Raw genomic sequence first — 25,727 nt, 5'->3', positions numbered from 1 at the left:
AGTGCTCATGTGGCCTATATACGTATAGTCGCTTCTTTGGGCTTGTTTTCATACTAGACCTGGTTGCCTTTTTTCCTCTCGCAAGATCTGGCAACACTGGTGAGGACCGACGAAATGTCCACCGGTTTACTGCACTCTTCCTCTTCCTCTGGTCCTCTCAAGAGTAGAGTTATGAAAACACACAACACACACACACACAAAACAGGCAGCAGAATTACATGTAATTGAATAGTGAGCTGATAAAATTGGCCGTGGCAGAGGCAATATTGTTGAGGTAGAGCAAGGAGCACAGACAGACAGACAGACAGACAGACAGACAGACAGACAGACAGACAGACAGGATAATGAGCAAACCACTGCTTTGGATACATGTGTATTGATGTCTCGTTTTTTTTTGTATTTTCATATGTCTGATCATAGACACCTGTGTGTGTGTGTGTGTGTGTGTGTGTGTGTGTGTGTGTGTGTGTGTGTGTGTGTGTGTGTGTGTGTGTGTGTGTGTGTGTGTGTGTGTGTGTGTAGTGTGTGTGTGTTGTGTGTGTGTGTGTGTGTGTGTGTGTCTGTGTGCGTGTGCGCAGTGTGCGTGCGTGCGTGCGTGCGCATTCATTATTTGTTCATTCATTGGGCCTGTGTGTGTGTGTGTGTGCAAGTACTAAATATAAATTTGTGTAGACACGACTGTGAGCATGCATGTGTGTGTGTGTGTGTGAGAGAGAGAAGCTGTAGCAAACATCATGGACTGATCACCAGTGGTGGAAAGTAACTAAGTACATTTACTTAAGTACTGTACTTAAGTACAATTCTGAGGTATTTGTACTTTACTTGAGTATTTCCAATTTCCAATACTTTTACTTCTACTCCACTACATCTCAGAGGCAAATATTGTACTTTTACTCCACTACATTTACTTGAAAACTTTAGTTACTAGTTACTTTTCAGATATAAATTATGATATAATGAAACATACATTAACCACTTTAAACCTATTTTAAACCTAGGCTATTTGAAAATAGCAGATCTACAAGCTCACAACGCGTCGCATCGCGACGCGTTGTGAGCTTGTAGATCGGCTATTTTCAAATATTTAGTACTTTTACTTTTGGTACTTTAAGTACATTTTGATGCCAATACTTTTGTACTTTTACTAAAGTAAATTTTTAATTCTGGACTTTTACTTGTAACAGAGTATTTTTATATTGCAGTATTGGTACTTTTACTTAAGTAAAGAATTTGAGTACTTTTTCCACCACTGCTGATCACGAATATTACCTCTCCTCTCCTCCTCTCCTCTCCTCTCCTCTCCTCTCCTCTCCTCTCCTCTCCTCTCCTCTCCTCTCTCCTCTCCTCTCCTCTCCTCTCCTCTCCTCTCCTCTCCTTCTGCAGGCTGTCACAGCTCCCCTATAAGACGGAGGATCTGGCCCAGCACATGTTAATGGCCGTCCCCAAGGACCGCATCTCTGCCCAGGAGAGCCTGAGCCACCCGTACTTCAGCACCCTGCCCCCGCCCATCACACAGCTACGAGACAGTACGCATTATACACACCCACTTTATGTTAGCTCTTTAAGACCTGAGAACGCATCTGTGTGTCATTTTTAGATTTCGTTGGCTATTCAAAAATAGCAGATCTACAAGCTCATAGCGCGGCACCGAGTGCCACGCTATGAGCTTGTAGATCTGCTATTTTTGAAAAATCCGTGAAAAATGTTGTGCAAATCTTTGAATATATATATATTTAAAGCGAGCATTTCTAGCTAAAATGTTATTGCTTCTGGGGATTCTACAAATGTCTTCTAAATCAGTTTAAAACAGTTTTCTGAAACACTTATGTTGCTATAATATTAATGTCAGTGTCAAGGAGCCCCACAACGATATGTATTTGGCTGCGGACCCCCATCTCAAAAAAAATATTCCAGGGACCCCCAGAAGCAAAGATTTGAGTAAAAAACAATTGCTTTATAGATATATATTCAAAGATTTGCAAAAAAAAAACACGATTTAAAAATAAATAGCAGATCTACAAGCTCATAGCGCGGCACTCGGTGCCGCGCTATGAGCTTGTATATCTGCTATTTTTGAATAGCCAAAAGTATAAAATATGGATAAAGTGGTTACACAGATGCGTCCCCCGGTCTTAAAGGGTTAGAATCATCTCTCTCTCTCCTCCGTCTTACAGCATGTACGTGCACAGTGTCGGGGGCAGACACAGACAGACAGTGGTGGAAAAAGTACACAATTGTTTTACTTAAAAGTAAAGGTATCAATACTGCAATGTAGATTAGAAATACTCTGTTACAAGTAAAAGTCCGGAATTCAAAATTGACTTGAGTAAAAGTACAGACGCATTGGCATCAAAATGCACTTAAAGTACCGAAAGTAAAGGTACTCGTTATGCAGAATGTCCCAAGTTTTTTCCCACATTAAAAAAAAAAATCGTTTGAAAATAGCAGATCTACAAGCTCACAATGCGTCGCATCATGACGCATTGTGATGACGCATTGTGAGCTTGTAGATCTGCTATTTTCAAATGGCAGAAGTGTATATAGGGCTGAAGTGGTTAATGTTTTGTAATAATAATCCAAATCTATAAATTAACTAGTAACTAATGTTTTCAAACACTGAGACGCGTTGAGAGCTTGTAGATTGACAATTTTTTACCTTTTATTGTAGACAGAAAAAAAGCGGTCCAAATCCGGACAGAGACAATTCAGGTCCAGTTTACTGAAATCTAGAGGGTTTAAGGCAGTGGTTTTCAACCTTTTTCATGCCAAGGACCCCTAAATTGATATACATTTGGCACACATGGACCCCCATCTCAAAATGTTTTGTGCCAGGGACCCCCAGAAGAGAAGATTTGTGTTAAAAAATGCAATATTCTACAAAATCCTTGTGTTAAGAAATAGCAGATCTACAAGCTCGCAGACGCGCTTGCGAGCTTGTATATCTGCTATTTTTGAATAGCCAACGTATACAATATGGATAAAGGGGTGAAAATGTATTAACACCTTTTGCTGGGGGACCCCCTGGAACCCCCTCAAGGACCACTGGTGGTCCCCGGACCACTGGTTTAAGTGGCTTAACAAATACACAGACGGCAGTGGGGGAGAATTCAAGATGGCGCGCGGATAATTGTTTTTCGTCTCTCTCTCGACACCGTCCGACACCCACACATAGCAGACAGAAAGCAAAACTCACAGACACACACGTTGTGCGTTGTGCAGTGGTGGAAAAAGTACTCAAATTCTTTACTTAAGTAAAAGTACCAATACTGCAATATAAAAATACTCTGTTACAAGTAAAAGTCCAGAATAAAAAATTTACTTGAGTAAAAGTACAAAAGTATTGGCATCAAAATGTACTTAAAGTACCAAAAGTAAAAGTACTAAATATTTGAAAATAGCCGATCTACAAGCTCACAACGCGTCGCGATGCGACGCGTTGTGAGCTTGTAGATCTGCTATTTTCAAATAGCCTAGGTATAAAATAGGGTTAAAGTGGGTAATGTATGTTTCTTTACATCATGATTTTTATCTGAAAAGTAACTAGTAACTATAGTTTTCAAATAATTGTAGTGGAGTAAAAGTACAATATTTGCCTCTGAGATGTAGTGGAGTAGAAGTAAAAGTATTGGAAATTGTAAATACTCAAGTAAAGTACAAATACCTCAAAATTGTACTTAAGTACAGTACTTGAGTAAATGTACTTAGTTACTTTCCACCACTGGCGTTGTGTCGACGTCGTCAGGTTTGCCTACAAGGTACTCTGTGTGTGCGTGTGTGTGTGTGTGTGTGTGTGTGTGTGTGTGTGTGTGTGTGTGTGTGTGTGTGTGTGTGTGTGTGTGTGTGTGTGTGTGTGTGTGTGTGTGTGTGTGTGTGTGTGTGTGTGTGTGTGTGTGTGCATGTGCGTGTGTGTGCGTGCGCGCGTGTTTTTCTTTGTCACCGCGCGCACTGCGAGGGCCTGATTAAAGACACAGACCCCCTGCCGGGGCCGCACAGATGGGCTCTTTCAACATATCCGCCATATACAGCAGCTCTGCTATGCTCACTGAAGAATAACACACACACACACACACACACACACACACACACACACACACACACACACACACACACACACACACACACACACACACACACGCACATTGTTTTTGAAGGCCCGGCTGCCGGTCTAGCGACACTGTCATAATCCTCAGCCTTCGTTTAGACTCTGACAGCGGTGCCAAATGTAACCAAACGGACCCCCTCACGGGGTCCGTTTGGTTACATTTGCACCGCTGTCAGAGAGTGTACCGCCTAAACACAGACAGCCCCACCTGTCTCCTCAAGGACAGACGGGGGGGGGGGGGGGGATATAACCACGTTCTTTTAAGTGGAAGGTTTTAACCCTTTAAGACCGGGGGACGCATCTGTGTAACCACTTTATCCATATTTTATACTTTTGGCTATTCAAAAATAGCAGATATACAAGCTCATAGCGCGGCACCGAGTGCCGCGCTATGAGCTTGTAGATCTGCAATTTTTTTTTAAATCGTGTTTTTTTTTGCAAATCTTTGAATATATATCTATAAAGCAATTGTTTTTTACTCAAATCTTTGCTTCTGGGGGTCCCTGGAATTATTTTTTTTTTAGATGGGGGTCCGCAGCCAAATACATATCGTTGTGGGGCTCCTTGACACTGACATTAATATTATAGCAACATAAGTGTTTCAGAAAACTGTTTTAAACTGATTTAGAAGACATTTGTAGAATCCCCAGAAGCAATAACATTTTAGCTAGAAATGCTCGCTTTAAATATATATATATTCAAAGATTTGCACAACATTTTTCACGATTTTTCAAAAATAGCAGATCTACAAGCTCATAGCGCGGCACTCGGTGCCGCGCTATGAGCTTGTATATCTGCTATTTTTGAATAGCCCAACGAAATCTAAAAATGACACACAGATGCGTTCTCAGGTCTTAAAGAGTTAAGGACGAGGATGAGTTTTTTTGGGGGTAATTGGGAGGTATGGCGCCGAGTGTGGGTTGGCTGCCTGGTGCTCTTTGAAAACGTGGGCGTTATAGTACCGCAGGGGCCCGTCTGTCGGGAAAAAGAAAGCGATTCTAAGGTATACCAGCACCAGCGATTCCTTCACATTTGAAAACAATTTTGTTGTTGTTGTTGTTTGGGAGGGTGGGGGGGGGGGGGAGGGGAGGGGGGTGCTTTTTTTTTGCTGGGTGAAAGCAGATTTTGAGCTCAAGGATTGTTGAGGCAAAGATAATGTGTTTGATGATGACGGATGCAGGCGTCTGTTGTGTTTTGTTACGTATCAACTTTCCTTCAGTAGTGGAAGAAGCACTGAAATGTTTTGTTCTTAAAGGGATCGTTCAACCAAAATATGTATTCTTTTTTTTCTATTGATTAGTCAGCCCATGGAGACTTGAATTCATAGAGAGAGAGAGAGAGAGAGAGAGAGAGAGAGAGAGAGAGAGAATCATCAGTAGCCTATAGCGGCAGGAAGTCGACCGCCAGAAACCAAGACGAAAAAGAACTGAACAGGGAGTGAATAAATTGGCCGAGAAAGAAGATTCTCCATTATTCTCTGTCTAGCTATTTTAACCCATTCAATCCGGGAACACATCTGTGTCATTTTAAGATTTCCCTGGCTATTCAAAAATAGCAGATATACAAGCTCGTAGCGCTGCACCGAGTGCCGCGCTACGAGCTTGTAGAGCTGCTATTTTTGGGGGAAATCGTGAAAATGTGTGCAAATCTTTCAATATGTATATATTTTTAAAGGGAATTCTTTTTACTCAAATCTTTGCTTCTGGGGGTCCCTGGAACAACATATTTTGAGATGGGGGGGGGGGGTCCGCCGACAAATACAAAAAAAGTTTGAGAACCACTGAGCATTAAAAGCCTTAAAAAAATAATAATAATTAGGATTTAGAAGACATTTGTAGAATCCCCCAGAAGCAAATATTTCAGTAAAAATAAATATATATACATATATATTCAATGATTTGCACAAATTTTTCACGATTAACAAAAAAAATAGCCGATCTACAAGCTCCTAGCGCGGCACTCGGTGCCGCGCTAGGAGCTTGTAGATCTGCTATTTTTTGAATAGCCAAAGAAATCTAAAAAAAAGAATGACACAGATGCGTTCCCGGTCTTAATGGGTTAAATGGTGCCCCCCCCCCCCCCTCCTCTCCCCCCTTTGCTGGTGGAGAGTCTTTTAATGAGAGCAGCTATTAGTCATATCGACACATTATAGCACTACCCACTGTGCTGAATTCTGCCCTGTTAACGTCTGCCAAGAAATGATTTTTTTTTTGCCACGTACCTGTTTATCCACATGAACTCTATAGCAGCGTCCCTATTCTGGGCATGTACTTTTTTTAGTTTTTGTTCATTTGTTAGGATCCCCATTAGCTGTGCCCTAAAGCAGTGTTCGTTCAACCTTTTTCATGCCAAGGACCCCTAAATTGATATACATTTGGCCGCGGACCCCCATTTGAAAATGTTTTGTGCCAGGGACCCCCAGAAGCAAAGAAATCTGTTAATTTTCGCTTAAAAGAAATATGAATATTCAAAGATATGCACACTTTTTCAAGGTTTTTCAAAAATAGCAGATATACAAGCTCATAGCGCGGCACTCGGTGCCGCGCTATGAGCTTGTATATCTGCTATTTTTGAATAGCCATTGACATCGTGTGTGTGTGTGTGTGTGTGTGTGCGTGTGCGTGTGCAGAGCATTGTCTAAATTCCTGCACTCTGGCGCACTCTGGCAGCTGCAAATAGGCAGTGCACGCACGTGAGTCACATGGGGGCGCGAGGCAATGAGAGCGTGAGTCACATGGGGGCGCGAGCCAATGAGAGCGTGAACACAGACACATGGAGACACACACACACAACCCAAGCACAGTGACATAGTAAGCTCCACTTGGTCGGAGGCGCGGCTTCGCCGCGCCTCCTTCCGCGTTCGCAAAAACAAAACAAAAATACATTAAACTTTATAGTCCATATACAAAATAATTTTAAGAACACATGTGACTTATTAAAATGCATTAACACATTTACCGCCAGAGGTTAATCTCATAATGTACTCACCAGTGCCAACGTTTTATTGTTGTTTTTTGTTTTTTTCACGTCGCCATAGACATCGTTAAAATCCTTAAGATTGAGCTGTGCACTGTTTGTAAACATCGCGGACATCTCCCTGCGTCTACCAGTCCAAACCACGTGTCAAACGGGGCATCCATTGTTGAGTTAAACGGTTTATGTTAAACAGTGATCAGCGAGGAGAAAAACTACAATCGAAGAAAATTGCGTTTCAGTGTAGACTTTAGAATGGGAGCCGGCGTGATCGTCAAAACCGGATCCCAAATAATTCTGTTTCCGGTGGTGTTACAATGAAATGTGCCGTACCGGAAAATTGAAAAAAAAAAGATTTTTCGAAAAAAAGGAAAAAGCACCACAGCCCGTAGGCTACGGGATCGGCGGTTAAGCGTTGGATTTAACGGCCCGTAGAACTACGGGCCCGGCGGTCAATGTGTTAAAGGGACTACACCATGAATTTTTACTTTTTCTTCTTTTTTTGTGTGTTTTTGGTCTCCCCTACCTCTCTTCTATCCTCAAAAATACCCCAGTTTGAACACTCAGGCTTTCACAGCAAATCTGGGGTTTTCTGTAAATTGGTCTCAAAACAGGCCAAACTGATTTGGTCCCTGACGTCACGTCAGGGAACAATTCCTCCCGTTTTTCATTTTTTATTGGATCAGTTTTTTGTATTGTCCCTGTCAAGTGTGTTTGTATGTCTCCACGTACACATGCCTGATACATTATTGCGAACGCGCCTCCGACCAAGTGGAGCTTACTATGTCACCGTGCTTGGGTTGTGTGTGTGTGTCTCTGTCCGTCTGTGTTTAGCTCTCATTGGCTCGCGCCCCCATGTGACTCGAAACTCCGTGCTGAAATGCCAGCAGCTGCACTGCCTGTATACAGCCTCCAGAGTGCGGCAGAGTGCACTACTACAGTGTGGTTGAAATATAGCAGCCACAGTCAATCTGCGTTCGCTTCCAGCGTTCGCGCGTCTTACTTGTGTTTATATTATGTACGCGTGCGTGTGCACCATTGACACAACACAACGAGGCAAACGGACCCTTACAGGTCTGACACTCTTGTGAGCGTTCATTTGCACGCTTCATTCATTTGCACGCTCACAGAGTTACGAGCGTCCTTGAAATTGATACGTTTGAGGACCACTTATCTATTCTGATCAATGGCACCTTCGTGGCGGCAGTGGCTCAGGGGTAGAGTGGCCGGTAGAGCGGCCGGATGGCAACCGTGAGGTTCCCAGTTCGATCCCGGGCTCCCCCAGAGTCAGTGTCGAAGTAGACTGCCCCAACGCTCCCGATTTCGTGTATAGAGGGGCGGGTGTAAAGAGCCGGCGAGAGATTGCGGCTGATCCCATTGGTTCACCAATCTGTCCGTCAACCCCCGCCCCGTTAACACAACATTACGAGCGACGCCCACTGCACTCTGGTTGGTTGGGAAGTGAAACACTTCCTCATACGGAGTACACCGACGCGCTGGGCCAGGCTTTTATTTTTTAGCAACACTAAACAATAAAAGCCTGGAGATCGAGGCTAGTGACGAAGTGTCCTTGAGCAAGACGCTGAACCCCTAATTGCTCCTGATGAGCAGGTTGGTGCCTTGCACGGTTTCCTCCGCCATCGGTGTATGAATGTGTGTGTGAATGGGTGAATGTTATGTACTGTATGTATGTAATGGGTGAATGTAATGCACAATCTATGTAAAGCGCTTTGGATAAAAGCGCTATTTACTTGCCCTAGCCTTGACGACCTTGCAGGATTATGCAAAGAATAAAATGTAACTTAGATAGCATGTTGTGTAGACAGATGCCGGGTCATTGTTGGCCTTGGCATCCTATAGTGTGTATAGTTTCAATGTACAGGCTGATGATAGGTTCTTGGTTTACGTATGTATTAGTTATTATTAGATTATTGGTTTACTTATGTATTTATTGTACGTACTTACTTTATTATTAGATTAAAACATTTTATGCATTTGATGTATTATGATGTATTATGATGTATTGTCTTGTGTCCTTGCTTACTGTAAATCGCTCTGGATTAAGAGCATCTGCTAAATGCCTAAACTGTAAACTGTATTTGAATGCACCATTTACCATTTTCGTCTCTGCCCACAGATGTGTCCGTCTTCAAGGTTCCAGGAGTGCGGCTGGAGACCGAGGTGAGGGACATATTCAGCCCCAGCCGGAGGGTGAAAAGTCCGCTGACTCCCCTGGCCAAATGCTGGTGATGGAACTTGAAACACTCTAACCCAATAGAAAACAAGACACTGAGAAAGGTTTTGCTCGTAAGGTTGGATTTGTCTCTATTAAGATCTGGGTCAATCGCTGAGTTTCGCCTGGCGGATTCTTCTCTACACTTTTCCCTTTTGCGTGTTGACGTTCAAAAGGTTTCTTAACCCATTAAGACCTGAGGCGATTCTTAAAAATGTTTCTAAATCCTTAGTTTTTTTTTTTTTTTTATAAAAAAAAAAAAAGTCAAGATTTTTCAAAAATAGCAGATCTACAAGCTCATAGCGCGGCACTCGGTGCCGCGCTATGAGCTTGTATATCTGCTATTTTTGAATAGCCAAAGACATCTAAAGTGACACAGATGCGTTCCAGGTATCAATGGGTTAAAAGAAGTACCGACCGGACGGACGATCGTGCTCCTCATTCTCACGCCTATCTCCCAAATCTTTGTAGCAATTTTGATCTTTTTGTTCTGGTTCGGCAGTAATGTGATCTGTGCGGAATTTCCGTGTTCGCCGATGATGATACGTTATGCTCTGCGTGCAGGACTAATGTCGGCGAGCACAGTTCAGATTTGTAATGTTTGTTTGTTTTGTTTTTATTCTGCTTTTCAAAATGGATCTTATAGAGCTTTGAACTGAAACCCTCTCAGAACAGATGCAGGAAATCCCAGCGTAAGGAAACAAATTAAAGTTCAAATTAAAATGCTACGTAAAAAACACACATTCTTGTGAAGAGACGAGAGACGGTGTCCACACTTTCATCCCAATGTGCATTATTGTCGTGTGTCTTTCTGTTAGTGATCACTCGGTGGTCGTTTAGGGAGGTGATGTCAAATGTTTTGCTGAGGGGTGGGATAAGTCCTCCCGGAATGACTTCCTATTGATTCCTGAAGTCCCATTAGGCTCTAGTAGAAACTTGGGCATTCAAAGATGTTTAGACGCACACGGCGAAATCCGGAGTGTTACATTAAACCTCCGATTCACACCGAAACGTTCTAAATTGCACCAGTTGTGTGGGAGGCCTAGTCTTTAGTCTTACTCTCTGCACTGGAATAAACGACATGGCTAAATTGCATGTGAGTTTTATAGAAGTGTTATCATTCCCCCGCTGACTCGAAACAAGCGTTTTTAACATCTGCTTACAGCAGCTGTGGGCGATAAAAAAAACGGACAGACATACTTGTAGAACTAGACGCCTTTTGAATCCCTTCCAAAAAAAAAGCCCTGTTCCTCTGCCGTTTATCATCACCTCCTCCGCTCTCGTGCATTTAATACCTCCTCTCTGTAATATAACTGTACTATTCAACAATGGTGTAGCATTTTATTTTGTTGTGCTGTGGTGCTTTTTTCTTTTCTTTTTTTTTTTACCCAATGCCACACCAGAGGTTCAACAGTTCTGCTCGAACTCGGTGGTCCCTGACTCACACGTAATTGCTCGCCTTTATCAAATCCGGCTCCACCTTTTTGTTATGAGCGTGAAATATATTCTGAAATATATTCTGTCGGGTGAAAACCTCGTATGTCCAAAACGGTTGTAGTAAAAACATATAAGAAACATATGTAGCAAAAGCAGCAGATCTACAAGGTCGAAAGGCGGATCTACTGCTTTTGATGCTTGTGTGCAGTGGTGGAAAAAGTACTCAAATGTTTTACTTAAGTAAAAGTATCAATACTGCAATGTAGAAGTGCTCTGTTACAAGTAAAAGTCCGGAATTCAAAAAGGCACTTGTTTAATACAAAAGAATTGGTATCAATGTGCATACTTTTGTGCATACTTTTGGTACTTAAAGTGCCAAAAGTAATTCTGTCAGATAACTCACGAATAGATTGAACCAATATTACAGACCAAATATATGAAACAATATTATAGAATGAGAATACAAGAGTGGATGTAATATATTTTATTTTGGCGTTCAGGCTCTGCTAAATTTGTTCTCCCTGCTCAGCATAATTAAGACAACCATCATTAACCTTTAAGAGCAGGGAGATATACATAACAACCCCCCATGGGGAACAGAACCAATAGCAGAGCCCACTGGTGGTGCTGGGGTGGTGGTGGGAGTAAACGCTGCATGACAACACCTATGAAACACAAAGCAGACAGAACACAGATGAAGGTGAGCTTAAATAACCCGCCCGATTGGACAGCTGACTGCCACGTCAGAGTATGACGTACTGTATGGGTCTGCATGACGCTGTAAACAGCCCCATAGAATCTCTCTCTCGAGTGTATGAACTAACTCGCAGGCTACGTATAATAAGTACTAAAATGTTTGAAAATAGCCGATCTACAAGCTCACAGCGTTGTGAGCTTGTAGATCGGCTATTTTCAAAAAGCCTAGGTATAAAATAGGGCTAAAGTGGCTAATGTATGTTGTTATGTTATAATGTAATATATGTATATCTGCAAAGTACTAAAGTTACTAAACTAAAGTTTTCAAATAATTGTAGTGAGTACTGGGGTAGAAATAAAAGTATAGACAATTGTAAATACTCTGTTCTAAAGTAAAAAAGATACCTCAAAATTGTACTTAAGTACAGTACTTGAGTAAATGTACTTAGTTACTTTACACCACTGCTTGTGTGCGACGCTGTAGTATGATCAAGTAGGCCTATAGGGCGTTGATTTACGAAAAGACACAACAAGTTAGAATATGGAGGTTTCTGCCCCGACAGCAACGATACGTATGTTTGTTTGTTTGTTTGTTTGTTTGAAACAGAAATCCCTCCAGCCCAGGTCAAAGTCTATGACACATCTGTACCTTTTCTGATATACCTCCCGAGTGGACCTTGTATAGCCGTGGTTTTCAACCTTTTTTCATGCCAAGGACCCCTAAATTGATATACATTTGGCCGCGATATTCATTTAAAATGTTAAAATGTAAAGAATAAAATAAAAATATACATATATTCAAAGATATGCACACATTTTCAAGATTTTTTTCAAAAATTGCAGATCTACGAGCTCATAGCGCGGCACTCGGTAGCTAAGCGGTTAAAATGATTGTGACGCTACGTTAACTAATTTCACCGGGGACCCCCCCTGGTACCTCACCAAGGACCACTTGGTGGTCCCCGGACCACTGGTTGAGAACCACTGTTGTATATATAGGGCTTTACCGTTTTCAGAAAGCAATGTGGATCTCTCCATGCAACGGACCGTCAATGACTGTTGCGTCTCGAGACATGTACACACACTGCGTTTTTTTTATGTACACACTGGCAAACCTCATCCATTGGAGAATCATCATCAGTTGAGTGCCCCAGTAGAGCTAATTATAAACATTCGCTGTGGAAAAATATGGATTTTTTTCTTTCTTTTTTTCTCCCCCCCCCCCCGAGGTGGAACTTCAAAGGCCCGCTTATGAATGCGCTTGGCGGATATTTATGGTGAAACGTCAATGATTTATTTTTTATTTTATTTTGACCTCGAAAGACTCCTTTGCGATACCTGACGGGGGAACGTCTCATCCCGTGCTTGATCAAGAGGATTTTTGACCTGCTCTCACAGACTACACACCCCACTGTGTTCCACAAGACTGGATAATGGGCTTTGTGTCACGGAGCATTCTTGAAATGAATTGTTCTATCTATGGGGATGAGTGAGTGTTGACTAGGGCCCGAACGATGCCCGATTTGTCTGATGCCGATCCCGATTTTGGAGCCTACACTATATAGTACTACGATCTTTTGACTCTAATTTTGTAGAGAAAGAAAGAAAGAAAAAAGTACACAATCTTGAACTCAATTAAAAAAAAAACTTTGATTAAAGTTTACATTTATTATTATTAAATAGAATTAGCAAAATATTATTTATATTATAAGAAATCAATGAATTAACTATATTAAACATCAATATATGCAAATTACATTTAACTTAAATGATACAATGAACAAGCAAAGAAGTAAATGTAAAATACACAAAAATACTGAACTTTATTTTGTTGAACCATTTAAGCCCTACTGTTTCACAATTTTAAAAAGCTGATAAAAAAAAGTCAATTAATGACCAATATATCAGCCAAACGGATATATGGGCCGGGCTCTAGTGATGACAGGGGCCTGTACTAACATGAAGTTCAGTTTTGACGTGTCCGTAACATTTTCCTCATCTGTCCTGCATATCGCTGCTGTTTTTTTTTTTGTTTTATGTTTTTTTTTCGCTTTTCGCTTTTTACCCCGTTTTCTCCCCCAATTTAGTCCCTATGCCAATTGATTCCATCCCCACACACATGTCTGCGTTGTCACTGCTGTCGTATCCTGCCGACTCACCTGCCAGTGAGGAGCCCACAGCAGGAGGACGTAGAGACAGATTTGTCCCACTCCTCCCGCCCAACACTCCCTACTTGCTGACAGGTGCCCCCCCCCCCCAGCCCGTAGGAGTACGTGCACAGTGACGAATATTACCCTTCCCCCGAACAATTGTGTTCGTATAGACCACTTGTTCTCAAACGTTTAAATTTCAAGGTCTCCCCTTAACTCTGACGGTGTACAAATGGAACCAAATGGACCCGTTAGGGTCCATTTGGTTCCATTTGTACACCGTCAGAGTTACAGACTTGTAAGGGTCAATTTAGACCCCCCCTAAAGGAAGCCAGAGAGTCCCTGGAATTCACTTTGAGAACCACTGGTATAGACGCTCGACAAAGCCGGATGCACCACGTGGATTTGAACCCACAACCTCCGTGGTATTACAATGCTATTGCTAATCTATAGATAGCGAACTCTTGCTTACGATTTCCAACTTTTGAATTCACACTTGAATAATGCGACGAATGACAAAATTTGTGCCCACAAGATCCTAGATGTCATAGAGAAAATGACCCCTCCTCTGTTTATCCAACAGCAGCTATATATATATATATACACAGTGACTCAGCACGCCTTGCATCATGATGTTTCCCTTCTCTACCGTGTGTGTGTGTGTGTGTGTGTGTGTGTGTGTGTGTGTGTGTGTGTGTGTGTGTGTGTGTGTGTGTGTGTGTGTGTGTGTGTGTGTGTGTGTGTGTGTGTGTGTGTGTGTGTGTGTGTGTGTGTGTGTGCGCGCGCGAATGAGAGTGTATACATATATGACTTAATAAACAATTTGTCTGTTCATATGCATTCTTTGTAAAGATTAAATGATTGTATTATGTCTTACATACTTGTACGAGTACATAAGAGACAAACTATTTTTTTGTTTTGGTTCCTCACACATTTGTGCAGCACATAATAACAGTAACGAAGAATAAGAAATAAAGATAATACGAACAAAAAAAGGAGAATAAGGGAGTAGTACAACAGCAGCAACATGTCCAGTTTGTCATAGAAGAAGACTTTTTTTTTTAGAATGGGCCTCAGGTCTTCATGGCTTAAATTATACACATTATCTTCTTATCTTCTGGTCCAGGTCACCTCTATACCCTCTCTCACTGTACAGGATCTGGATTCACAGGAACAGTGGCTCCGATGCTTATCTGTCTGTGCATTCCAGGAATCTCTGGGTGCTTTGTGCGTGCGTGCGTGCGTGCGTGCGTGCGTGCGTGCGTGCGTGCGTGCGTGCGTGCGTGCGTGCGTGCGTGCGTGCGTGCGTGCGTGCGTGCGTGCGTGCGTGTGCGCGCACACAAGTTTTCAAATCACTGTAGTGGAGTAAAAGTACAAGATTTGTCTCTGAGATGTAGTGGAGTAGAAGTAAAAGTACTCAAAATTGGAAATACTCCAGTAAAGGAAAAATTCCTCAAAATTGTACTTAAGTACAGTACTTGAGTAAATGTACCTAGTTACTTTACACCACTGCAAATAACCACTCAGGATTTCACTGAATATTTAGTCCCCCCCCCTCACAAAAAAAATCTCTGTGGACAAGGAACGGAAGATTTCCGCTGGTCGGACTGCGGAGAAACAAATACAAAAAAGTCTCAGCCAATTACCTGACATATTATAGAACTACGCGCCCGACCCCCGGGGCACGTCTTCTTCTCCGGCTCTCGTTCACTTTAAACGAAGCTCTCAGCGTTGTTTTGTTTGTTATGTAGACTCTCAGATTATAGGCCCTCGTCAGCCGTCTCTCTCCCACCTTTTTAAAGGTGGATATATATGTATGTTTGCCGCCCCCGGGGGCAGGCAGAGATGGCTGTCATTCCTGTGGTCTTCTAGTGTGTCCTGCAGCCTCTCTCTCTCTCTCTCTTATCAGACTGACCCATCTCTGTCTGTCTGCCAGGCCCTCTTGAAGGCTCCGACCGGCCGGCCCGGCCCCGGAGAGTCGGCTAAGAGCTTGGGCTCCAGGCCCTGCATAACTCCCATTAAGACCTGAGAAGATTCTAGAAATGTCTTCTAAATCCTAAAGGTTTTTTGAAAAAGAAATCTAAAAAAAATATTTTCGAGATTTTTCAAAAATAGCAGATATACAAGCTCGTGCCGCGCTATGAGCTTGTATATCTGCTATTTTTGAATAGCCTAAAGAAATCTAAAGTGACACAGATGCGTTCCAGGTATCAATGGGTTAACTAACTATACCACTCAAGAAAGGCCAACAGGCTCGTGGAGGCTTTGTGCCGAGGTTTGTACAAGCCAGTGGTGGAAAAAGTACTCAAATGTTTTACTCAAGTAAAAGTGTCAATACTGTAACGTAGAAGTACTCTGTTCCAAGTAAATGTCCGGAATTCTAAATTTACAAAAGTATTGGCAAAAGTATTGGTTTCAAAATGTGCTTAAAGTGCTAAAAGTAAAAGTACTAAAATGTTTGAGAATAGCAGATCTACAAGCTCACAACACGTCGCACCGCGACGCGTTGTGAGCTTGTAGATCGGCTATTTTCAAATATAGCCTTGGTTTAAAACAGGGCTAAAGTGGTTAATGTGTGTTTTATAACGTAATAATTTATATCTGCGAAGTAACTAAAGTTTTCAAATAATTGTAGTGGATAAAAGTGCAATATTTGCCTCTGAGATGTAGTGGAGTAGAAGTAAAAGTATAGACAATCGGAAATACTCCAGTAAAGTAAAAGTACCTCAAAATTGTACTTAAAGTACAGTACTTGAGTAAATGTACTTAGTTACTTTACACCACTGATATATACCACTCAGAAAGGCCAAAGGGCTCATGCAGGCTTTGCGCCGAGGTTTGTAACAGCGTTGCAAAATGCTGTACTCTCATTCTTCTGTGAGTGCGAGTGACCTTTGTCGGCAGATATTTTAGAGCGGTGGTCCTCAGCGTGTGTGTGGTCCAGGGAACCCACAAGTGGTCCTTGAGTGGTCACTGTTTCCCTATTTTCTCTACATCTACAGTATATAGTAAAGTAATTCTGGTCCAAATGACAGACCGAAATGGACCGAATCATGTCGTAACCCATTAAGGCCTGGAACGCATCTGTGTCATTTTTAGATTCGAGCTAAGCACAGATATACGTATATAGCTCGCAGCGCTGTGCCTTGTATATCTGCTATTTTAAAAATCAAGGAAATCTGTGTAAATCTTTGTGCCAAGGACCCCCAAAATGATATGTATTTTGCCGCGGAGCCCCATCTGACAATGTTTTGTGTCAAAATTATTCATTTGTTTTCAAACACTTTCGAGATTTTTAAAAAATGTTCAAAAACAGCAGATGTACAAGATTCGCAGCGCGACACAAGGCGACGCGCCGTGAGCTTGGTTTTGGTGCTGATCGGTCCAGCGGTTTGTGAGATTATAGCTCCAGAACAGACAGACACACGCAGACACACACAGACCTCTCGTAGGCAGATATAGCCTCTTGCAGAGCCATGCCGTAAAAAAACTTTTCTTAGATTAGAGATACAGAATCTTATCAAACGAGGGTCTTTGGCCTAATAACGCATATCAAACTAGTGGTTCTTGCTTTGAAATAGGCTGATAATCACTGTTTTAGAGCAGTGGTTCCCAAACTGGGGGAGGGCTCCCCAGATGATTAGCTTAATGTGCAACATTGTTTTCTCACTCAACAGTAAACACACCAACATACAGTATACGTGTATGCAGGGTGTCTGCACATTTCTAAAGTGTCAATTTAAGGACTTTTAAGACCTTTTTAATACCAAATTGGCCAAATTGCTAATTATTATGCAAGAAAGAGGCAAACATTGTGAAAATAGCAGATCTACAAGCTTGTGAGCTTGTAGCTCGGCTATTTTCACAATGTTTGCCTGTGGAACCGAGTCAAACTAAATGTAATGCCTTCAATTCCAAGTGCTTGTCAGGGTGGGGTGGGGGGTTCCCCAGTTCAAATGTTATGGTTATTTTGGGGGGTCGCAGACCGAACAGTTTGGGAACCCCTTGTTTTAGAGAAAGTTGTGGAAGGACCTTTTTCTTTCTTTTTTTTGTGGGTCATGACGAAATTAGCATATTCACCTCTTCATTACTGAAACAAATGGTGGTATTTGTCTGCCAACAGCCTCGCCCGCTCCTCTGTCTGAGTACAAATATTTTGGACAAACTTCCCATTATAGTTTCAGACGTTCATAATTCACAATTACTGAATATGGGTACGTGAGTGCTTGTATTTATTATTTTATTTTTTGGGCGGTGAAACCCCTATAAGTGAGGTTTGGATATTTGTACAACAAATCCTGCGCTGTGATTGGCCAAAAATGTACCCCGCCTAACCCTGCACTGTGATTGCCCAATCACAGTCTATTCAGGACTGTGATTGGCCAGTGTCACATGACACATGTGCATAGCCCTATATAAGAAACCATAACTTTAAAAAAAACATAAATTTGTTTTTTTTAAAGTTATGGTTTCTTCCATCATAAAGAGTGTTTCAATAAATGTATTTATTTTTTGTACATGATTGGTTGACTCCATTCAGTATTGTGATTAGCTAGCAAGACACCGCCCACTTCACACAGGGTGTGATTTTTATTTATTTATTTACCAGGGACAGTGCACATTGTCAATCAACATGTCAGTTTATCACATCCACGTAAATGAGTCAGAGTTAGCCAGAGTTGGCTAATTTGCATCTGTAGTCCCTGAGCAGGCTGTTAAAAAAATGGTGATATAGCTATCCATACAAAAACAGACATCATCATCAACAATACAAGACGTAGTACAAAAGACAAAAACAATACAGTAAAATATGAGGCACCAGTGATTAGTTGAGATGATAATTACCCATGATTACAAATTTTGTTAGCTTTAAGCCATCTCTTAAGGTTGAATTTGAAGGTTAGATAGTTGTTGGTCTCTCTTACTTCTGTAGAGAGACTATTCCAGTGATGGGAGGCTCTAACAGAGAAGACTGTTTTGCCAAACACACTCTGTCTGAATGGTACCTCACAGTCCCCTCTGGTAGCTGCCCTTGTTGTTCTGTCACCACTTTCCCTTCGCTCTATGAACTGTTTTAATGGTGGAGGTGCAAGCCCATTTAAAACCTTAAAAATGAGACGAGCATCTGCAAAATGTTTAAAGCTATCAAAATTAAATAAATTATACTTTTGAACTATAAGGCAATGGTGGTAACGGTTGGGTTTTTGATCCAGCGTTTTTAATGTCTGTTTGTAGAGTGATTCTATGGGTTTGAGAGTGGTTAGATTTGTCTGTGACCAGGTTGTGAAGCAGTATGTGATATGTGAGAAAATCCTAGCATGCATGAAAAGTTTGGCTGCGTCTGTTGTTAGATATGGTCTTATGTGCCTGAAATTAGACAGATTGATATATAGCTTCCAGTGGTGGAAAAAGTACTTTTTATTAAGTAAAAGTATCAATACTGCAATATATAAATACTTTAAGTAAAGTAAGGGTCCGGAATTAAACATTTACTTGAGTAAAAGTACAAAAGTATTGGTATCAAAATGGACTTAAAGTAGCAAAAGTAGAAGGTACTCATTATGCAGATTGTCCGATTTCAAGTTTTCAAATGTATAAAAAGAAACATTTAAATGTAAAATCTTTTGAAAATAGCAGATCTACAATCTCACAATGCGTGGCATTGTGAGCTTGTAGATCGGCTATTTTCAAATGGCCGAAATATATATAGGCCTGAAGTGGTTAATGTATGTTTTGTAATAATAATCAAAATCTACAAAGTAACAATTAACTAAAGTTGTCAAATAATTGTAGTGGAGTAAGTAAGTACAATATTTTCCTCTGAGATGTAGTGGGGTAGAAGTAAAAGTATTTTTTTTTAAATGCTGAAGATAGTAAAAACTTGAGTACTTGTACTTAGCTACTTTACACCACTGATAGCTTCTACATCTTTGTGTGAGACCAGAGTACTTTTGAGGAGGGGAGGAATCCTTCCCCCCGAAGCTATAGAGATCCCTAAACTATAGACCTGTGTCTGTGAAAGAGCTCTCTGTCAACTGAGCACTTAAGCTACCTGCGATCCTTTAATACGCATAATTTGTTTTAAATCTGACCTATCAATCACTGTGAAGATAGCAGACTCTTCGGTTGCATAATCAGGTGCTGTTAGGATATGTGATATATTTGCAGCAAGAGTGATGAAATTGACAGATATTATGCAGGAATCATGTGTGTGTGTGTGTGTGTGTGTGTGTGTGTGTGTGTGTGTGTGTGTGTGTGTGTGTGTGTGTGTGTGTGTGTGTGTGTGTGTGTGTGTGTGTGTGTGTGTGTGTGTGTGTGTGTGTGTGTGTGTGTGTGTGTGTGTGTGTGTGTGTGTGTGTGTGTGTAAATACTTTGGTTTGCGTGCGTGCGTCCATAGCCATGGGTGTGTATACTTTTGTGTTTTTTTTGTGTCTGTGTGTGTCTGTGGCGTGCACGCGTGTGCATGCGTGCGCCCGTAGCCATGGGTGTGAATACTTTGGTGTTTTTTTATGTGTGTGTGTGTGTGTCTGTGGAGTGCACGTGTGTGTGCGTGCGTGCGTGTGCCCATAGCCATGGGTGTGAATACTTTTGTGTTTTTTGTGTGTGTCCGTGCGACGTGCACGTGTGCGTGCGTGCGTGCATGTATCCATAGCCATGGGTGTGAATACTTTTGCGTGTTTTTTTTTAGCTGTTCTGGAATGTGTGTACGTGCATGGAAACATCGGTGCGTGCGTGTGCACGTGTGTCTGGGTAGAGAGCGAGAGAGAGCGAGAGAGAGAGAGAGAGAGAGAGAGAGAGAGAGAGAGAGAGAGACAAAGAGGGCCTGTGAGAAACACTATGAACCCGTCTTTGCGCTGCGGTGCCAAGTTACATAAGTACAAGAACTCATCCATGTCATGGATGACTGGTATCACTGACGCACAATCACTTCATAATGTCCAACGCTATCAGACTGTCTGTCCGCTGGGCTTGTAGCTCTGATAAACACTTTGCACTGAACTATGTATATACGTACCACATCGTACCCGTAACCAGTGGTGGACGAAGTACTCCGATATTAAAGTAAGTAAAAGTAGCAATACCACAATATCTCAAAAATACTCTGTTACAAGTAAAGTAAAAAGGCCTGTGTTCAAAATGTTGCTTGAGTAAAAGTGCAAAAGTGTTGCCATCGAAATGTACTTAAAGTACCAAAAGTAAAAGTGCTAATGTTTGAAAATAGCAGATCTAGAAGCTCACAACGCGTCGCGATGCGACGCGTTGTGAGCTTGTAGATCGGCTATTTTCAAATAGCCTATGTGTAAAATAGGGCTAAAGTGGTTAATGTATGTTTTATAATATAGTAATTTATATCCGCAAACTAACTAGTAACTAACGTTTTCATATAATTGTAGTGGAGTAAAAGTACAATATTTGCCTCTGAGATGTAGTGGAGTAGAAGTAAAAGCACTGACAATTGGAAATACTCCAGTAAAGTAAAAGTACCTCAAAATTGTACTTTAAGTATACAGTACTTGAGTAAATGTACTTACTACTTAGTTACTTTACACCACTGTGTCCAGAGATGGGTTCTGTTTTAGAGCTGGTTTTGTACAGAGATCGGTTCCGTTAAGGTATAGAGACTCCTGCTGCTGGTCAGGGACATTTATTAACGTAACACTGGTCCACTCTCACAGGGTTCTGCCAAGATTAAGATGCTGGTTTCTGCAAACTGCTCTCCAATGCAAACACCCCGCATAACCCAGAGGGAACTCATAAAGCACCATCGCCACTGGAGGTCTGGTACAGGGGAATATAGCACTTTAGTACGGCGTGCAGTGGAAATACTGAATATCTGTGTCAAGAGGGTGTTTCCGCTGATCTGTTTTCTCACTTAATCACGTGAACACTATATACTTTAGTTGCCCGGCGCGCCCCAGGGGTCTATTCTTGGTCTCCTCCTTTTTTTTGCCCCCCCCCCCCCACCCCCCGTTACACCAAATCTCTTCAGCGAATGATGTGAATGATGTACAAGCTCACAAGTGCGTCGTGTTTCAAGGCACGTAGTGGAGCTTGCAGATCGGCTATTTTTAGCGGAACATTGGCCCTCTTTTCGCCCCCAAATATTGGCCTATTAATTATGACATGCCCCCGGAATATATATATAGGGACGCTAGGGGGCTCATGTGGTTAAGTGGTGAGCCGTCACACAGGACCCCCAGAGGGGAAAGCCCCCACCCCCCCCCCCCCCCCCCCCCCCCCCCGTGGGCCCTCATTGTGAAAGAAAATGTTGTGCTCGCCTTCAAGCACGAGACAAGATTTCTTCTCATTTCACGCTGTGGTGCTGACCTGCAAACATATGTCTCCCTCTCTCTGCCTCTCTCTCTGCCTCTCTCTCTCTCTCTCTCTCTCTCTCTCTCTCTCTGCCCCCTCTCTCTCTCTCTCTCTCTCTCTGTCTCTCTCTGCCCCTCTCTCTCTCTCTCTCTCTCTCTCTCTCTCTCTCTCTCTCTCTCTCTCTCTCTCTCTGCCCCTCTCTCTGCCCCTCTGTCTCTCTCTCTCTCTCTCTCTCTCTCTCTCTCTCTCTCTCTACACAGCTCTTTCTCAATCTATCATTTTCTTTTTCAGTCTCTCTCTCTCTCTCTGCCAGTCATTTATGTGCCCTGGGAAGAGTTGCTGAGCGCGCGCACACACACACACACACACACACACACACACACACACACACACACACACACACACACACACACACACACACACACACACACACACACACACACACACACACACACACACACACACACACACACACACACACACAGCCCACACAGTCACACAGTCACACACACATGAACACGCTCACTCACACACTTTTACTAGAAGCTTCCTGAAGGATGAGCCGCAGACAGACTTCTTTCTGTTGGCTGCTGAACTGGGGATGAACGACACTTATCCCACCGGGAGTCGACGGTGTCTATTTTAAAAGATTTTTATACAATACTTTTGTACTTTTACCCAAGTAAATTTTGAATCCGGACTTTTACTTGTGACAGTGTATTTTCGCAGTATTGATACTTGTACTTAATTAAAACATGTGAGTACTTTTTCCACCACTGCCCTGATGTCCATATTGCCTAGACTACAAATAGTAGTCAAATAGTAAAAAATCTAGAAGCCTTGTGCACAACAAAGACATGATGACTGGAGTCGTTTACGGGAGTGTGAGAGAGAGTAATCCTCGGTACACACATCGATATGGCGTTTCACTTTCCCTCCACACCAAACGACACATTGACACGCTTGTTCTTAAATGTGTTTGTGTCATATTTAAGACAGCAAGGTCTTTCATAACCACTGTCATCTGGCTCGTTGCTGTGACATCATACAACAGATGTGGGTTTTATAAAGCCCTGATTCATAGTTCGTCACGCAACGGTGTCACTCGCGCCGGAAATAACAGACCTACAAGCCCACGACGCGTTGCAATCCGCAAGCCGTTGTTGGCCTTGTAGCTCGGCTTAAATTAGTGCTTATACTTCAAGTCCCATTCTGGTCACATCATCATCACCCAGGCCAGGATGATGTTATGTTATTGTTGCCAAAATAGGAGGGACCCAGACTGTGCTCGTTTCGGTCACTAGGGGGCGCTCTAAGCTCTTCATGTTGTGTCACTTTCAAAGGAAGCTGCTCACCAGTGATTTCTGTGCTGACAGATTCATTGGGGTGTTCACACCACTGTTCTGTCACACAGACACACACAGTCACACAGACACACACAGTCACACACACAGTCACACACACACACGCACAGACGCCACACGCACGCACGCACGCACGCACGCACGCACGCACGACGCACACACACACACACACACACCACACACACACACACACACACACTCACAAAATGTCTCTCTCCCACACTAATTCTCACATATATCATCTCTCATGCTCACATATATCAGTCTCAGTCTCTCTCTCAGTCTCTACTTTCTCTTTCTCACTCTCTCCGTCTTCCTTCGCTGACAGACCGCCTTGCACTTTCTCACCACAGCCATCTCTCTCTCTCTCTCTCTCTCTCTCTCTCTCTCTCTCTCTCTCTCTTTCTCCCTCTCCTTCTCTCTCGCTCTGTCTCTCTCTCTCTCCCCCTCGCCTCACTCTGTATCTCACCCTCATTTTCCCTCACTCTGTCATCTTGCAATACACACACACACACACACACACACACACACACACACACACACACACAACACACACACACACACACACACACACACACACACACACACACACACAACACACACACACACACAACACACACACACACACACACAAACTTCACAATGCAAACAAAAGCACACACATTCTATCTCACTGACACACACACACACACACACACACACACACCACACACACACACACACACACACACACACACACACACACACACACACACACACACACACACACACACACACAGCTGCTTACACTTGGAGATGAGGCAACAAGGAGGACATGTGTTTATTTGGCCAGAAATAACTTCCCAAATGTGAAGTGTCATCGTGCCAATTCCCTCCTAGGTGTCAAGAGCAGTGGGGGGGGGGGGGGGGGGGGGGGGGGCGAGGTCGGGAAGGGGGGGGGGGACAAGGGGGACAAGGTGCCAAACAACCCCTGACACTTGGCTAGTTGGGGGCCACACTGCAACAACCGATCTTAAAGTACCAAAGTAGACAGTACTCACTATGCAGAATGTCCCATTTCACAAGTTTTCAAATGTATAAAATGAATACAAATCTGTTGGAAAATAGCAGATCTACAAGCTTGCCGATCGTGGCTATTTTCTGCGAATCCCTGAATACGGATGCCGTCCGACCCCGGTCAACTAACATCTTACTAAGTATAGAGTGGAGGGTTTAAGTGGATTATGCAAGTGGAGCAGGGAGTTGTTGTGGCCCCAGCTGATGGCCTGTTGATAGGAATCTATTTGACAGAGTTGTGACAGAACTCCAGAATGACCCCCCCCCCCCCCTCACCTGCTTCTCAACGCAATTCAGTTCAAATTCAACTCGCCCCTCTGCCGTGCTCGTCTCATAACAGCAGTGGTGGAAAAAGTACTCAAATGTTTTACTTAAGTAAAAGTATCAATACTGCAATGTAGAAGTACTCCGTTACAATTAAAAGTCCGGGATTCAAAATTTACTTGAGTAAAAGTACAAAAGTATTGGTATCAAAATGTTCTTAAAGTGCCGAAAGTAGAAAGTGCTCATTATGCAGAATATCCCATTTCACATTTTCAAATGTAAAAAAAATCTTTTGAAAATAGCCGATCTACAAGCTCACAATGCGTCGCACTTTATTAGCAGTTTGTTTCCATTATGGTCCTTTGTACTCAATTCATAGAGACATTTAATGACAGACAGATATTCACTACTATGCAAAACATCATAAAAACAGATTGAAAACAGAAAAACTAAAATATGTAGGCCTACGGTAAACAGTTCGGGGGGGGGGGGGGGGGCAGTTTCGAATTGCAGCCGCCTGCAGGTACTCTTTTAGAGCGGTTTTGAAGGAGAGTAGGGTTTTTTTACGCTCCTTCACGGCTTGTTGGTAGGGCATTCCACATTTCTGTGGCGCATAGCAGGAGAACAAAATTCAAACCCTTGTTATAGTGCCAAATTCCGGGTTGAACGTGATCAGTGGTGCTGTGAGCAGTGTTGGAAAGTAACTAAGTACATTTACTTAAGTACTGTACTTAAGTACAATTTTGAGGTACTTTTACTTTACTGGAGAGTTTCCAATTGTCTATACTTTTACTTCTACTCCACTACATCTCAGAGGCAAATATTGTACTTTTACTCCACTACAATGATTTGAAAACCTTAGTTACTAGTTACTTTGCAGATATAAATTGTTATATTATAAAACATACATTAACCAATTTAGCCCTATTTTATACCTAGGCTATTTGAAAATAGCAGATCTACAAGCTCACAACGCGTCGCATCGCGACGCGTTGTGAGCTTGTAGATCGGCTATTTTCAAACATTTTAGTACTTTTACTTTTGTTACTTTAAGTACATTTTGATGCAAATACTTTGGTACTTTTACTCAAGTACATTTTGAATTCCGGAATTTGACTTGTAACAGAGTACTTCTACAT

General features: G+C 42.3%; 1 protein-coding gene across 1 annotated transcript in view; it reads left to right on the top strand.

Moving 5' to 3' along the window:
- The window catches only part of cdk15 (cyclin-dependent kinase 15), a 104,913-nt gene extending 95,516 nt beyond the window's left edge, over positions 1-9,397 (top strand). Inside the window, exons 13-14 of the mRNA XM_080422652.1 lie at positions 1,384-1,526; positions 9,213-9,397. Coding sequence (XP_080278778.1) covers positions 1,384-1,526; positions 9,213-9,325 — 256 coding nt within the window. The 3' untranslated portion in view covers positions 9,326-9,397. The remainder of the gene's footprint in view (positions 1-1,383; positions 1,527-9,212) is intronic.
- The last annotated feature ends 16,330 nt before the right edge of the window (positions 9,398-25,727 follow it).

This window comes from Gymnoscopelus braueri (genome assembly GCF_963280865.1).
Source record: "Gymnoscopelus braueri genome assembly, chromosome: 24".
Lineage (NCBI taxonomy): Eukaryota > Metazoa > Chordata > Actinopteri > Myctophiformes > Myctophidae > Gymnoscopelus > Gymnoscopelus braueri.
The sequence above is the reverse complement of the archived record's forward strand: the minus strand, read 5'-3'. Positions and strand labels throughout refer to the sequence as shown.